This window comes from Telmatherina bonti (genome assembly GCF_933228915.1).
Source record: "Telmatherina bonti genome assembly, chromosome: 3".
Classification (NCBI taxonomy): Eukaryota; Metazoa; Chordata; class Actinopteri; order Atheriniformes; family Telmatherinidae; genus Telmatherina; species Telmatherina bonti.
The window spans coordinates 30,102,421-30,117,078 of NC_136621.1; the positions used below are offsets into that span (position 1 = coordinate 30,102,421).

The 14,658-nt window shown below is 40.6% G+C and overlaps 1 protein-coding gene across 4 annotated transcripts in view; it reads left to right on the forward strand.

The window, feature by feature from the left end:
• Window positions 1-438: 438 nt before the first annotated feature.
• Window positions 439-14,658, forward strand: part of lef1 (lymphoid enhancer-binding factor 1) — a gene marked incomplete at both ends in the record, with an annotated part of 39,999 nt that continues 25,779 nt past the window's right edge. For 2 of the 4 annotated variants that reach the window (XM_079265039.1, XM_079265040.1), the window contains 3 exons: window positions 439-642; window positions 2,351-2,414; window positions 3,517-3,644. In XM_079265039.1, coding sequence (XP_079121165.1) covers window positions 439-642; window positions 2,351-2,414; window positions 3,517-3,644 — 396 coding nt within the window. Of the gene's footprint in view, window positions 670-2,350; window positions 2,415-3,471; window positions 3,645-14,658 lie in introns of all 4 variants that reach the window. The other 2 variants (XM_079265037.1, XM_079265038.1) reach the window with 2 other exon arrangements.

Genomic DNA, 14,658 nt, shown 5'->3' on the forward strand with positions numbered 1-14,658 from the left:
GAAAGAAACTGATGATGAGATTTTAACTAGTGGTTTGTCTTCCTTTGTATATCTTCCTCATGACATTACGAAGTGCACCGGACTCTTATATTCACCCCGTACATCTTCGGTTTTTGCGTCTCTGAGGTTGAAGCTTTTTTTCCCCCTGATTTTTATTTTTTTTAAGCTAAAGTCAAACGTGGAAGAAGGACGCTGACAGCAGCCGCTCTCCTCCTGTTGCTTCACTGTGAAAACAGACCAGCAGCGTGTTTCCACGCCGTCTCCTCACCGTGTGGCTCACGGCCGAGGCTTCGGTGGCGAGAAAGGCACGTTTTCCCACTCGGTTTCGGAGGGTGGGGGATTTCAAGTGGGAGTTAATCTTCCCGTAGTTTTGGACAGTGGAGGCGCGTGTGTTGTCTTCAGTTTTAGTGGTGAAACGAACTCCCGAAATCCTTAAAAATGCCACAGTTATCGGGCGGCGGTGGGGGAGACCCAGAGCTCTGCGCCACGGACGAAATGATCCCGTTCAAGGACGAAGGAGACCCGCAGAAGGAGCAGATCTTCGCCGAGCTGAGCCACTCAGAAGAAGAGGGAGACTTGGCAGACATCAAGTCATCTCTGGTCAATGAGTCGGAGAGTAGCCCAAACAGCAACAACCACGATGTGAGTAATGTAGGCTACTCTGATGAGGTGATGAAGTGGGAACTCCACCTGCAGCAGTTCACAAAGTTTTGTCTTTCACTCGAATCACCTGAAATGGATTCTGAACTGTTTTTATTATTTATCTTTAGCAATCTGGGTTGAATTGGCTTTAAAATAAAAATAATCTGTTACGCTAAAAATAAAAAAAAAAGGCCCGAAATGTTTTCCTTTTGGGGTCGGTGTTCATTAATATGAATTAAATAATTTTAATCAGGGATGAAACCCTTGAAAACCACCTCTGTTTCTATGTTGCGACAGTATGCGGATCACAAATCTTTAACATGCTTGTGTAAGAACCAAAATTAAATTATTATAGGCCTAAATGTTCTATTGACAATATTTAGCATTTAAAAGATTAGCATTCTTGTAGGCTATTCAAGGTAAAATGAAAAAATAAAGTCTGTTATTTTGAGGTGTCAGAACTGGGGCCTTGTGAACCTGATGGTACCAATAACAGTCTGCAGCTGTAAACTCAGCACATGAATTCATTTAGCACACGTGGTTTAAAACCCACAGGCAAACAATATTATTAATATACTTTAAAGCTAATAATGTATGTAGTATCTCGTTATTCTTTTGAAATGTAGCTGATTTATTGAATTACATTCATATGGCATCTGTATTTGCATATTTTATGACAGAGAATGGACAGCAGTTTGGTTTCCAGATGACTAAATAGAGCTTTAAAAAAAAAACAAACAGGTGGATCAGGAGAAGAAATCTATAAATGCTTAAATCTGTTGTTTTTTTTTTTTTTTTTTAAATATATTTCTATGAAATGTAAGGTGAAGCAATATTTGGGAGTTCTATTAATTTTTCTTACTTCTACGTTTTTTGTTCTGTTGAGTCTTTTTCTTCTGTACATAAGTGATAATTTAAAGAAAAAAAAAACAAGCTGGAATCTGCATTAAATCTGCATTAGTAATTTCCTTTCCTGCTTATTTTCCTCCATGCTGGGAAATCAGGCTGCAGCTTCCACTCACACTAAAGTTAGTTGGTTGTTTTTTCACCGACTGCACTTGGAAATGAAATTTTGTATTCATGCGTCACTGAATGTCCTGCAGAAGCATCAGACGGAGGTTTAATGTTAATTAGGAATCCACTGAAGTTTCTGCACTCAGCTTGAAGCCATCCTGAGGGGTTTATACTTTAATATAAAAAAATAAAAGAAGAGGCCATCTTCCTAATTATGATTTGAAAAATAGAAAGAGATGGATCCTCCCAAGTCAGAGCAAAAGCTGTCTGTATCACTTTCTATTTTTATTAGATGATTTAGCTTCTGTTTGCACGCTGATTTTGCACTTATAACAAAAATGTGTTATGTTTATTTGAATGTGGAAGAAGTCCTAAACTTAGTTAAAAATGAAAGCGGACCTATGGTATTAAAAACAAGTTAATTTGTTAGCTCCTTGAGGACATCACGCTTAATTAAGTGGTTCTTCTACAGCTTTGATGCATGATACTCCATCTCCTCTCTAGAGTTGCTGTGTGTGTGTGTGCATGCACAAGCCTGTTCAGCTTGGGTGTCAAGCAGTGGGACAGTCATCCCAGCAGTGTTTGCGGGTGATTTATCATATCAGTGTATCGCTGTATTTAACCGTTTTTACGGGCCTTCCTATCTGATGCTCCATAATCATATGCATTTTTTTTTTTTTTTTTTTTTTTACAGGCAGCTAGACAGTCCCAAATACAAGATTCATATCACGAAAAACACAGAGACCATCCAGAAGATGGTAAGTGACACAACCCTAAGCCAGAGCTTACCATATTATCCTTTAAAAGAGCATATTTTTAAAATAGATGAAGGGGACAGAAGGATAACAAGCCTCTTGATTTTACCCAAACATAGATGATGATATTCTAGGACTCTTTTCCTATTTTTTTTCCTTAACAGAGTTCCTGATTAAGCTGATCCAAGTCTGGTCAGGACATGCTATGCTTTCATAAACACAGCTACCTGTTACTGACTTCACAGATGAGGGCGCCTGCAGAAATGGAAAAGAAGGAATCCGAGGATAAATGTGCCCCTACTTCACATGTTTTCAATTGAGAGATTGTTATGGCACAGGCCTTCAGTCCTTTTTAGTCATATTTTTATCGGATTGTTCCTAATAATTCAGTTACCCAAAAGTACTCTTTCCATACATCAGGTCTTGAGTTGTGCCGTTGCATGCAACATGTTGCTACCCCTTGAGACTCATTGCTCCCTGGCTATTGTAGTCTGACCCCGCTGCTGCAGGTCATCATTACGGCTTGTGAAGAGAAGTGTGTCTCCTCTTTGTTCCCCTTTCACTCCTCAATAAGACCCCCTCAAACCAAACATTGGCTTTCTTTACAACAAGATCCATGTTGCCATTGGGCTATATAGCAAAAATCCTTTCAACAGGCCACCCCCTCCTCCCCCCAGTGCACAGCTGAGTGGGCAAGTGGTGCTGTATTCAGACCTCTTGTATAAAGCTCCCCAGCTCAGGTCAAAGGCATAGGGGAGCAGTTGGGGTGTCTCCTGTTTTGACACAGTCTGTATGTTCTTTTAATTGGTGCTAATTGGCACAGAGGGGCTCCATTGTTCCGCTGTATAATACGACCCTCCTCCGAAACACAGGAAGAAAGGACACAAACAAAAGGCCGAGGCGAAATAGGGCACAGGTTAAAGCGATAGACAGCGATATCATTACCAAGGCTAACTTCAAGATCAGCTTTGTTATTTCTTGTTTTGATCGCAAATCACTGTTGGAGTTTATTATTTTTGAAGTTACGCTTGCATTATGTTCCATTTCTGCAGAGCAACAGTTTTAATGTTTATCTCCCCCCCCCTTTTTTTTTTTTTTTTATCAGGAAAGCATCCAGATATGTACAGTAAAGGCCACCCATATACAGGTTACCCAGGTTACATCATGATGAGCAACATGAACACTGACTCTTACATGAACAATGGCTCCCTCTCGCCACCCATGGCCAGAACGGTGAGTAACAAATCTTTATTTATTTTACTTATTTATTGTTTTAAAACTCAACTAATTGTATTAACTGCTTAAAAAAAGGTTCAGATTTTAGTCTGTGTTTTAGTTAAAAATTAAACTGGGGAAAAACTTAATCCAAGTAGGGTTATTTTATCAGTATAATTGATTAATTATTTTTTATTTTTCTTAAAGTAAATGATGCTGAAAGCAACTGTTAGTTATTTACTTAAAGTATAAAGCAAATTTAAACACCCACCAAAAATTGAAATATACCATGGTGAGATTATTATTATTATTAGTAGTAGTAGTAGTAAAATTTAGCACAGCTATGCCAAATTTTCTGCTAATAAAATTATTAAGAAGAAAGTAACTATTTAATCTGCACGCTACATATTCTGAAAGTATTATTACAGGGTCAGTTATAAGATAGAATTACATATATTTAAAATATTTTGCTTCTGATCTAAAATATTGCTATTAATGATTTTCATAGATAAAGTTAAATTAAAATATCTATTGTATAATCGTTCCCAGTCAAACAGCAACTGTTTTTATAGAAAATAAAAAACAGAAGAAATAAACCTGCTTTCATCTGTTAACTTGCTTTTTTAGTTTAGTCTTATGTCACATGATGATGCCTGTCCTGGTCTTTTATTGAGTGTTTTTTGATGAAGGATACTGTTTCTGCTCATTTTCAATCATTACTAATTGAATTCTTCATTCTGACACTGAAAACTTGGATATCTTTTAAACAAAAAACAAACTTGGTGGGTTAAATTGAATTCCCTCTTTGCATCTGTAAGATGTTTTTTTTTTTTTTTTTTTTTTTTTAACAGACAGCTTATAAAAGATTATTTGTAAGATATTATTTACTATGGAAAAATATAATGATTCCAGAGTTCTGGGTTCTTAATACATGAACTGTAAGCCATTTAAAATGCCTAATAAGTGCAAAATGCTTTAATATTTTATGTAAAAAAAAAAAAAAAACCCAAAAAACTCCTTTGATTCGAAATGAAGATTGGAAATTTTTTACTGAATCACGGAACATAGATTTCATGCAAACCTTTTTATATGACTAGTTTCAGCCAACTTGCTGACACCTGTCCTTTTGACAACTCTATATGACCCCTGGAAACCAAATGTCTCCCCCACTTTCCACAGGATTAACATCAGATATACAGTTTTCCCACCCTGTTAAAATCTCAAGTGATGCCTGCCTGCATGACCCACGTAAACCCTCTAATTAGCTCAGCATGTCTGAGGAGGCCTGAAGGCAGCATCACATCTCTGAGGCTACCCTGTAGAAGAGTTTCCAGTGCCGTCCAGGGTAGGCGTGTGTTTCAGACATCGTCCCCGTAACAGTATTAATTTCAGACCAGCTGCAGGCCTCTCGCTGGCGGCTTCCTGTGTCTGTCCCATTTGCAAATTTCTCCTCTCAAGGCAGACATAAAATGCAGAGCACACCAGCAGCTGTCCACTCTAATCCTGTTTCGTCCACGTCTCTCTATCGCATTTTAAAAGACAAACAGGTTCAGTCTTTCCATGGTTAGGGGGTCTCCACACAGGAAGCGCTGCCACATGATGCAAAAGAACTGAACGGCCTTGCAGTAGATGCAACTTGTTTTCGGCGGGGTACACTTGAGTGCGAGTTCTGAGTTGTTGGAAGATGCAGTTTTGGGAGGCAGATGTGATTGTCAGGGGTAGATGCCACATGCTGTGTGCAAAGGCTCTTTCTTCACATGCAACTCTATCATGAAATGATGTTAAAATTGCAATGCTTCTCCTCTGCCAAACTTGCAGAAGTGAAAGTATGTGACTTTATGGAGAAATAGGATCCAGATTACCTCATGCTTTGCCCTGTTTTGTTTACAAATAGAATGGCTTCTGAAACGTGGGATATGATGCTTTCCAAATTCCCTTTTTATGGCTCGTTTTCTGGTTAATGTTAACAATTATTCCACGGTACTGGGAAAACTCAAAGGTCTATATGGAGACCAGCTGACAGTGTGAGAGGAAATTACCCCTCAGTGCAGATGTAGTAGGCCAGGCAGTTAGGCGGCACACTTGCTGCCAAAACTTCTAAAGCCTTGCTTTCATTTCATTTACTGTGGTTGTTCTTTTTTCTTTTTTTTTTTTTCTTTTTCCCCCTTCAGTTCCTCCTCACGCTGTCTTCAATAAAACGGTAGTCATTTTATATACGTTTCTCTCACTTATCCAATAACAAGAGCCAAAGCTTGGTTGAAGGATCACGGAACATGAGTCCTCTGGCTTTCTCACTGATGTCAGCTTTCTGCCTCTGCTGTTGGCCACCGCAGCCACAGTATCTGCAGGCCTGGGATCGGTTTTCACCCAGATCAAAGGCACATTCTCTCTTTCATTCTCTTCCATCCCCAGCCCCATCACCACCCCCTATCCCAGCAGTTTCGATGGATTTCCATTGACCATGACATTCCTGCACATGCCGTCCACTCATGATGGAGCTGTTGGGATTTGCTGATTGTCAGCAAATTTGAGTACTTCTAGCTTAATAAGCTGACTCTGCCACAAGAGCTCAGACTTTAGTGTGAAGTTGTCTGAGAAGACGGCTGATTTTATAGGTGCGGATTTAATTGAGAAATGTGCAAAATTCTTAGCAAAAAGTGTAATGATGTCAGAGTTCATCATCATGTGATATGAAGCTTTCTGAGAAAGAGCAAAAGGGCATTGTTTACTGTAAGTGATGGTGAAAACTTCAATGTCAGCTTGCTGGACTGCTTTCCAGCAATGCCAATGGTTGAAGTGGGAAATAAGCTGGTATTTTTTAGTCATTTGGCTTTATGAATATTTTTTGGCTGTAAATATATACTTCATTTACTTACACATTTCTAATTTCACTAACAAATACAAGTCGTGCTTGTATGGATCTCTGTTTTGAACATGTAAACATTTTATAAACACATTTGGAGATTGTATGACATATTAAGGAATTTGAGATTTCTATTTGAGTTTGAGATCACTATTCTTTTTGCTGATTTGGTTTTCAAGTTACTTGAAAAATATCAGTGATGATCTTGTTTCTCATAAAGCACAATCTACTTTATGTTCCTTTTTTTGTGTTTTTTTTTTGTAATATGTTGAATGTTTTTCTCTAACACATCAGATTATCAGTGTCAAATCTTAATAAAATATTGGTGTGTCAAACTTGTAGAAACTAGAAAAAGGTACTGTGTGAATGAAAGGCTATATTTGAAAAAACTATAAGAATCTTTAACTAATTAACAGCATACAATGTGTGGAAGAGTATGTGCATGTTTGATCTCATCAATACATCCCTGCTTCTTTAGTCTCCCAAAGACCAGGCCTGGATTTGAAAATAACGGCGTCTAAAAAAAGACCACCACACATGTGAGGGTCAGCGCATATTTTTAAACGACCCAAAATCCATTCTCAGAGCATGTTGCTGTGGTCACACAAAACACCTCTGCATTAGTTGAAACCACATGAAAACTCCTGTTTTGCACGCTCCTCTATAGGTTTAAAACAAGTCCCCAGAAGCTCCGAGACCATGACATCCTACCATATCCTTTTAGTAAACTCCTAAATACATGGCTGACAAGACAAGAAAAAAATACTACTGCAAGTCCTACTTCAGATGATATGTTGACAGTGCAGAGATGCAGCACAAGGGTTTTCACCTGACTATGAGGAGTGATCTCCTGCTGTGTAAGAACAGTCTTGTGAGTCTTGGCTAACAGCTTTAAAAAAAAAAGAAAAAAAAAAAAGAGAGAATCTCATAAGATCGATGATTTTCCTTTTAGAGTTGGTGGTGGGGAGGGCTTTAGAGCCATCTCTTCATTGCATTGCACTTTTTTTTTTTTCTTTTCCACCCTTTGAACCCTCAATTGCAGATCCTCATGGTGAGAAAGAGGGGGTGCAGTACTGTGCTGTCCTTTGATGTAGTGAGAACGTGACGGATCTGCTAGCCACTGTCTCGCAGCGTGGAATCACTAACCCAGGCTTACCTAACGGGATTTGGTTGGACCGCTCTGGTGTCTCTCAGTGCCATGTGTGTCCTGAGCCCATGCCCCCAGTGCTACCGTGGAAGATCCCTGTTAAAGAGAAGTGTATCAACCAGCAGCCCCTTCATGCCCAAACATAATGTTCGAGATGGCAGCTTTTGGCCCCTTTCAGTAGTTTCTCAAAGTCTCACTACAGGTTGGACATTCTTCGTGATGTTGCGTTTTGGCCTCAAGCAGCAATACTTTGTCTGATCTTCAACTCATCTCATTTTCTACGTTTTTGCACAACTCTGTATATCAGTCTCAAAATAAGTTAAGAAAATGTACCTACTATAAGACAAAAGCATATTTATTCCATGTTTATGCCATCTACAGCAAATAAGAAACTTTTCAGCATGCATATCAGGGTTGTATTTGGATCATCTGTTATGCAGATCTCACACAGTAAAATATGTGTATGGACAGTAAAGACTTCACCAGGGACCCTGCACAGGAGGAAACCCTTGGCATCCCAGTCTTTTTGTTGCACTGCTGTGTCGTGGCCTTTTCCAAACGGCACCATTAATGCCAAGGTTTCTACTTTTCCTCGATTGTATGGCAACGCTGGTTGACACGTTCGCTCCATATGTGCAGTGCTAATGATGCCATGTGGTTGCAATCACCTTATCAGTGTTTTCATCTTGTTAAATGGAGCTTGGCAGAGTGATTCTCTTCCCCTTGGTTCTCATCTTAAACAACAGCACATATCTCTCTGTGCTAGTAGACAATCAAGACTGCACTTTCTGGGTGATTTATTTTTCTTGGCAACGTTGAGGCATGTATGCTGATTTGTAAGAACGTTAAAAAAGTAGTTGTATTTCTGCTAATTCTTTGTTGATGCCATTCATTTTTCATAGTTGTTCCAGGGTGTCTTTGTTATTGTGGGGGGACAAAAAAGCAACAACCACAGGAAATATATGATCAAAACAGAATGAGCAGTCAAAATAACAAATTCTTAGCCCTTTTTTGTCGTTGTTTTTTCCAAGTTTGCCATGAAACGAATAATCACAAGCACTCACAGCTCTAAACTGTGGGTTTTTACTTGTCTAAAGAAAAGAAACTGCTCATGAACATCACATGCAGAGATGCACATGACACGCCCTGTTGATGTTTTATTTTGGGCATGTGTCACTGCTCAGTGCAGGGCCCTCATCGATGATGACACTTTTTTCATTCCCAATCCTACCACTGAATTGGTTGAAGCTTAACCAATTAAGCAGTGCAGCCTGGAGCCAGGCTGCTGTGGACAGACTGCAGCTCGGGCCTCAGCACCTGCTCAGACGGCTTCACTCTTCACCAGCAGTCTGCTGCCGATCTCCAGGGGTCAGTGGAGGGTCTTGCCAAGGTTGTACCCTAATGCCCAGTTTTCTTTGAATGGCCAAGGCGTGGACTTCCTGTAAGGGTGGATAAAAAACGGAGACTCCAAGGCGATGTGTGCAGTTTTTTTTTTTCTTTCTTTCTTTCTTTTTTTTTTCTTTCTTGCCAAATTTGTTGTGCAACTCTGTGATGATGTTAAGACCACACAAAGTTGAAAGGAAGAGTTGGAGTTCAGGAACTGAGCTTCAGGCTTCTACAGAAAATGCTCAAAATTAGAAATTTTTCAGTCAGTCTTTATACTTGTTCTAGAGTTGTTGCTTTTTATCTAAAAATACAATTTGTATGGCCCTGCGTCAAAAGTTTAGTCTTTAAGCCAAGATTGAAGGTTGGCAGTAGTCCCTGAAGGCTGATCACAGTACCTCTCTGTTCTCTGATGCAGCCATAAAATGAGTAAAAACATGAATAGCTTTTTTTGACTTTATCCTGACAGCTTGTAGGTCTATAAAGAGACGAGCGGCGCTCCAACTAGTAAACTGTAGCAAGGGGGAACAATGGGATCATAGGGGTGAAACATGGCTACAAATCCTGCCGACTGTGTCCGGACTTCAGAGAAACTCAAACAGCCCTCACTTTGTCCAGCTAAGAAATGGAGCTATGATCAATAGCTTCTCTGTTGTATGAAACTGGTCAGTCTCGGGCGTGTTCTTGCCCTCCCTCCTCCTCTTTTTTTTTTTTTTTTTTTTTTTTTTTGCTGTTTCATATTTTTCAGAAGCTCATTATTTCTTTCTGCTGTGGGTGTGAGTGCTAAAGAGGCTCACATGCAATGTGTATCTGACAGCGCTGAAATATTAATGGTCCCCTGTGTAGGAGGTTGGTATAGGGCCTGCATAGTTACAGTACAAAGGGTGCCTTCTTGCCACCAGGCTTTATTAGCCAAGCCATTAAATGACTACATGGATATAGCTTGCACTCTTTCTTTATGCCTCCTTCTGTGTTCATGTGCTAAACATCAAACCACTTTCTTTTTCTCTGTTTCCAACACAAACGGGTGTCAGATGCAGACGTTTGTGTGTGTTTTTGTGTGCGTGAGCTTACAGTCATGGATGTATGCGAGAGGTTTGCTACACTGCTGGGTTTTCAGTGGGAGGACAAAGCGGAGGGCTTTGCTATCAGTTCATTTTGTGTGGTCTTGGTCATAAAAAACACACTGTTCTTTGACTGTGAAAAAAGCCTGTCTTTAATTTTTGGGAAACCCATAAAAGTTTGTTGCTCCTTTCATATTGGCGGCAGAATTGAAAACAAATGCTACATTCTCTCCTCCTCTCCTTTGAACTGGCCAATTATGGAGTTGTGAAAATAAAAAAAATAAAAAAAGTCAGTCTGTAGATCCTTTTACTCCCTTCTCTTTTCTTTCCTATCCCCCCCCCCCTTTCTTTCCTCTTTTCCTCCCTGTTCACGTTCTTCTCTCACTTCTCCCTTCTTGTTTTTGAAGAAACCGAGGGGGATCACTGATGTCAAAGTCAAAACCAAGAGCATTAAGAAAACTGGCGAAATGCAATACAGCTGCAATCCAACATGACGCTAGAAAATAGGGCTGAGGAGCAGAAAGCCTCTCTCCCATATTCCCAGGGCGCGCAACTGCTCCCGGCCTTGGCTTTGATCTCTTCAAAGCCTCCTGCCTCCTACTAGATGGAGAGTCTTGGCTGCCGCTCGTGAGCACTGGAGAGAGGCAGAGAGGGAGGTTGGGGGTGTTTTTTTGGGGTGTGCGGGAGGGGAGGCATCGTCTTTTCCTTTCCAAGGCTGAAATCAATCACGATGCCGAGGCAATTATGTGTAATTCAACCCCAGCCAGATTAGTGACTCTTGTTACCTGAGCGACCAGAGCTCTGTAATCTGTGAGACACACCGGCCTCACCAGCAAAAGAGTAGCCAGGAACAGGCGAGGGCACTTGAGGGGAAGGAGGGGATTGAGGAGAGAGGGAGGGGTGCTGAAAAGCAGGCTGCCATGCTGCTGCCCAGCAGAGCAGAAAATCGGAGCACAATGGAGTGATTACACTTGCAGATGTAGCCATATTTATGACGAGGTGGATAGAGAGAGCACGAAGAATGGAGAGTGCTGATTGCCATGGAGCTTGCTAGTTAGTGTGCTAACGAGCCAGGTCCCTTTTGTGTTAAAACATGTGCGTTCTGTCACCTCCACTGTGCTTCCAGTCCTCCCCCACTATCTATGCCCGCCGCCCCCCCCCCCCCCCCCCCCCCCAGTGCCATATCTCTATCCCTCATGCCCTCCACAGCCGGCTCTGAAATGCAAGCTTGGCCGAGGCTCCCGCCCCAGGCGCCCAATTTACGATGGCTGGAGAAAAACTCAGTGGTCTCAAGTCACAGAGGGAAAACAGCAGAGCTGAACGCTGCTCTTTCCCTGCTGCTGCTGCAGTTTGGCCAATCTGTGCAACTGTTTCAGTGTCTTAACACACAGCAGTGGAACAATTTATACCCCTCTGCTTTTTTATGTGGCTTGCTGAGATGGTTTATACGCATTATATGTGCTTCTAGTTAAAATAAATCTACAACACTTTCGGAGTTTGAAGCTCATGAGTAATACTGTCTGTCATGCTAATTTCATTCTAAATATTTTTATGCATTTTTTTAACAATTAATTTGAGGTCTAGCTAGGGGGAAGTTGGTAAATGATTTATATATACACTATCAGTCAAAGCTTTGGACACACTTTCCCATTAAATCCAATGGGAAACTGTGCCCAAACCTTTCACTGGCACTGTATAGATTTTATATAAAATATATGCGATGTATTCTCCAAATTTTGTCTTCCTCTGCTCCATGTCCTTAAGCATTGATGTCACAGGGATGAAAACAAGGCTTTGTTTTCTTCCCCAGCAGTCACTTGATGCAGTATGATGAAACCCACAAAGATATCTAGCAAGAATTTGTTTGTTGATCTGATGGGCTCGCCTTGTACTTCATGTTTCTTTTGATCATTGGACAGCACAGTCAGTGATGGAAGGCTCTTCTTTTCCACATAGTATATACACTCATAAATGAATGAGGTGTATCGTTACAGAACAGAGTTGATCAGGACCCTAATGTCTGCAATAGTTTTAACAAGGCAGGATGACTGGGAAGTGGAACTGAATCTATAAAGTATAAAGGTCACGCTGAATGGATTATGAGAGATGAATGAAGCCACCGTCCAGCTCAGTGGGGACCTTTAAATCCACCATGAGCCACAACCCTCGACTCAGGGGCCAGGTGATGCTTTTCATGTCCTCCAATGGAGAGACATCACAGAGGCATCCTCCACTTTGAGCTGCCCGTCATCAAACAATGCATCAAAACATCGAGTCAATCCACCCCCACTGTACCCCTATCTTTTTAGATGAAAGATGAGGGGAAATGTAAGTGCCCACCACACCCCCATACATTGATTCTACACTCTCAGTTCTTCCATTTAAAGTCTGCACACTCGACAAAAGATAGACAAAAGTGTTTCAAGTTACAAATCTGAATTTGCTATGAGTGAGAAAATTTTAAATATATTAGTATTATATACCCTCCCATAGCAGTGTCAGCGGTATTAAATAGTGTTTACTATTGATGAGTTTTCCAACTCATCAAAGCCAGAAATTCTGTTGCTCATAAATGAAAAGGTGTGAAGTGGATTGTCCAAAGATAAACTTAATTTGATGTTATGTTGTAAAGTGAAACAGTTATATTCAGCAAGAAAAAAAAATCTCAAATTTTGGGGCTTTTAAATTCTCAATCTGATAACGTCCTAGTCAGATAATTGTCAGGCATTTCTGTTATGGCTTCCCAAGGCCAAATATTTTATACTGAATTGTCTTGTTCATTTTGGGTAATCAACAGTAGAATAACAGCCTATAAAATAAAAATTAGACATTAAATCAATAGTCAGTGATTTCTACTTTTTGCTGCCTGAAATCTGGTAAATTCATTCAATTTCTGCTGACCAAAATTTGGAGAGGTCACATTTAGTCATGCATTGCTTTCTTAATTGACAAATGAATGCTTCGCTCAAAGTTGGTCATTGTGAATTAATCCAGCTAAGAGCTGAATTACACCTTTGTGGCATCAGGTGCACGAGTGTGCCCTAGATTGTCACTGTGACCATATGCTCTAAAGAGAAAAAGTCCCTTTTTGTGTTCCAGAAATTACCATTTCTTAGGACGTATCAACGGATGAGCAGACGTTGTCCTTTGCCATGTTGTACATGGTCATTGTTTTGTTTGTATTAAAGCCCACTAAACCCTGCCACAAAGCTAATTGTTGGGGCGGAGTTTTTCTTGTGACCGCTCAGATCCTTGGAGAGGTGCCTTAAGAGTTCCCTGCTTCTGTGGGGTTGGAGAAAAGCCATTTGTTCGGAGGGGATCAGATTTGAATAGCTCGGTGCTTGCCATTCAGATCTTAGCAGGGGCGTGTGCGCCTGGCTAGAAAGAAATCCTGAAATGTGTGCTTTTGATTAATGACTAATTCCTTGGTGAAAGGCAGTTGTTAGTAGTTTTTACCAGTTAATCCCTTAAAACGTGGAATTGCACCCAAACAGTGGGCTATTGGTATTGTTGTTGCTCCATTATGTAAGTTAGGGGTTTGCAATGCGATCTGCAACTTTGAATGCTTCTTAGCTGTGTGACCTGGGATTCAGTAACCTGCAGCAGAATGGACTTGTCATCTACAGCTTAATGTAGAAACAATCAAGCAAAAAAATAATAATCTTACAAATATATATATATATATATATATATATATATTTTTTTTTTTTTTAAAGTTTAAGAGATAACATGCATTAAGGTGATGATGGAGTCAAATTTCAGGTCAGGGCCTGGACACAGGTGTCATGACACCATAGGCAACAGGGATTCAGGTTAGCTTGCTCTTGTTAAAAGATTACATAACCTTACTGAACCCTAACAAAAGTAGCTAAATCTGTTAACATAGTTCTGACCCTTTCCCCTTCTGTCTTTGTTTGTTGCCTAAAGTCATCCGCGGTTGCTAACCCATCTATATTTTCATTCATTCTATTCTTAAACATTATGTGGGTGGGTGTGCATCTGTCTGAGTGAAATACAGAAGGAAAACTAGGTCAATACTCTCTTCAGCTCAGGCAGAAGCAGCTCTTATTCAAATCACCTCCCCATCCACGTTTTCCTGGTGTGTGTGCACCACTGAAAACCTTCACCGCAAACACAGCAGCGCCCCCACAGCTGAGCTGACTACTTCGTCCACCTTTCGCCGGTTAGCTTACTTTGCTCATATTACTCACCCCCCTATCCTAGATGTAATGTGAAATTTTGCATTTGAGCTAGTGAGGGCTTAGTGAGAAGAGTACTGTCTATAGTGCTCGTCTCCACAAGTAGAGACACACAAAGACCCCCACCAGACTCTATTTTCCCCCTCAACGCTGAGCTCCCAAATCCAAACTGACAGCCATTCATGCCCAGAATACCTGGGCGAAAGCTGGGGGGGGGGGACACTATCTAGGTGTAGCAGGCAAATCCGCTCTTGTTCAACAGATATATGAAGCTCCCGCATAAGGCAACTCATCAGCACTTTCCCTCTCATTCCGCGCTGTATTTTCTCTCCCTCTTTCTGTGTTATTGTATGGAGGCTAAGATTTTAGCATGCTA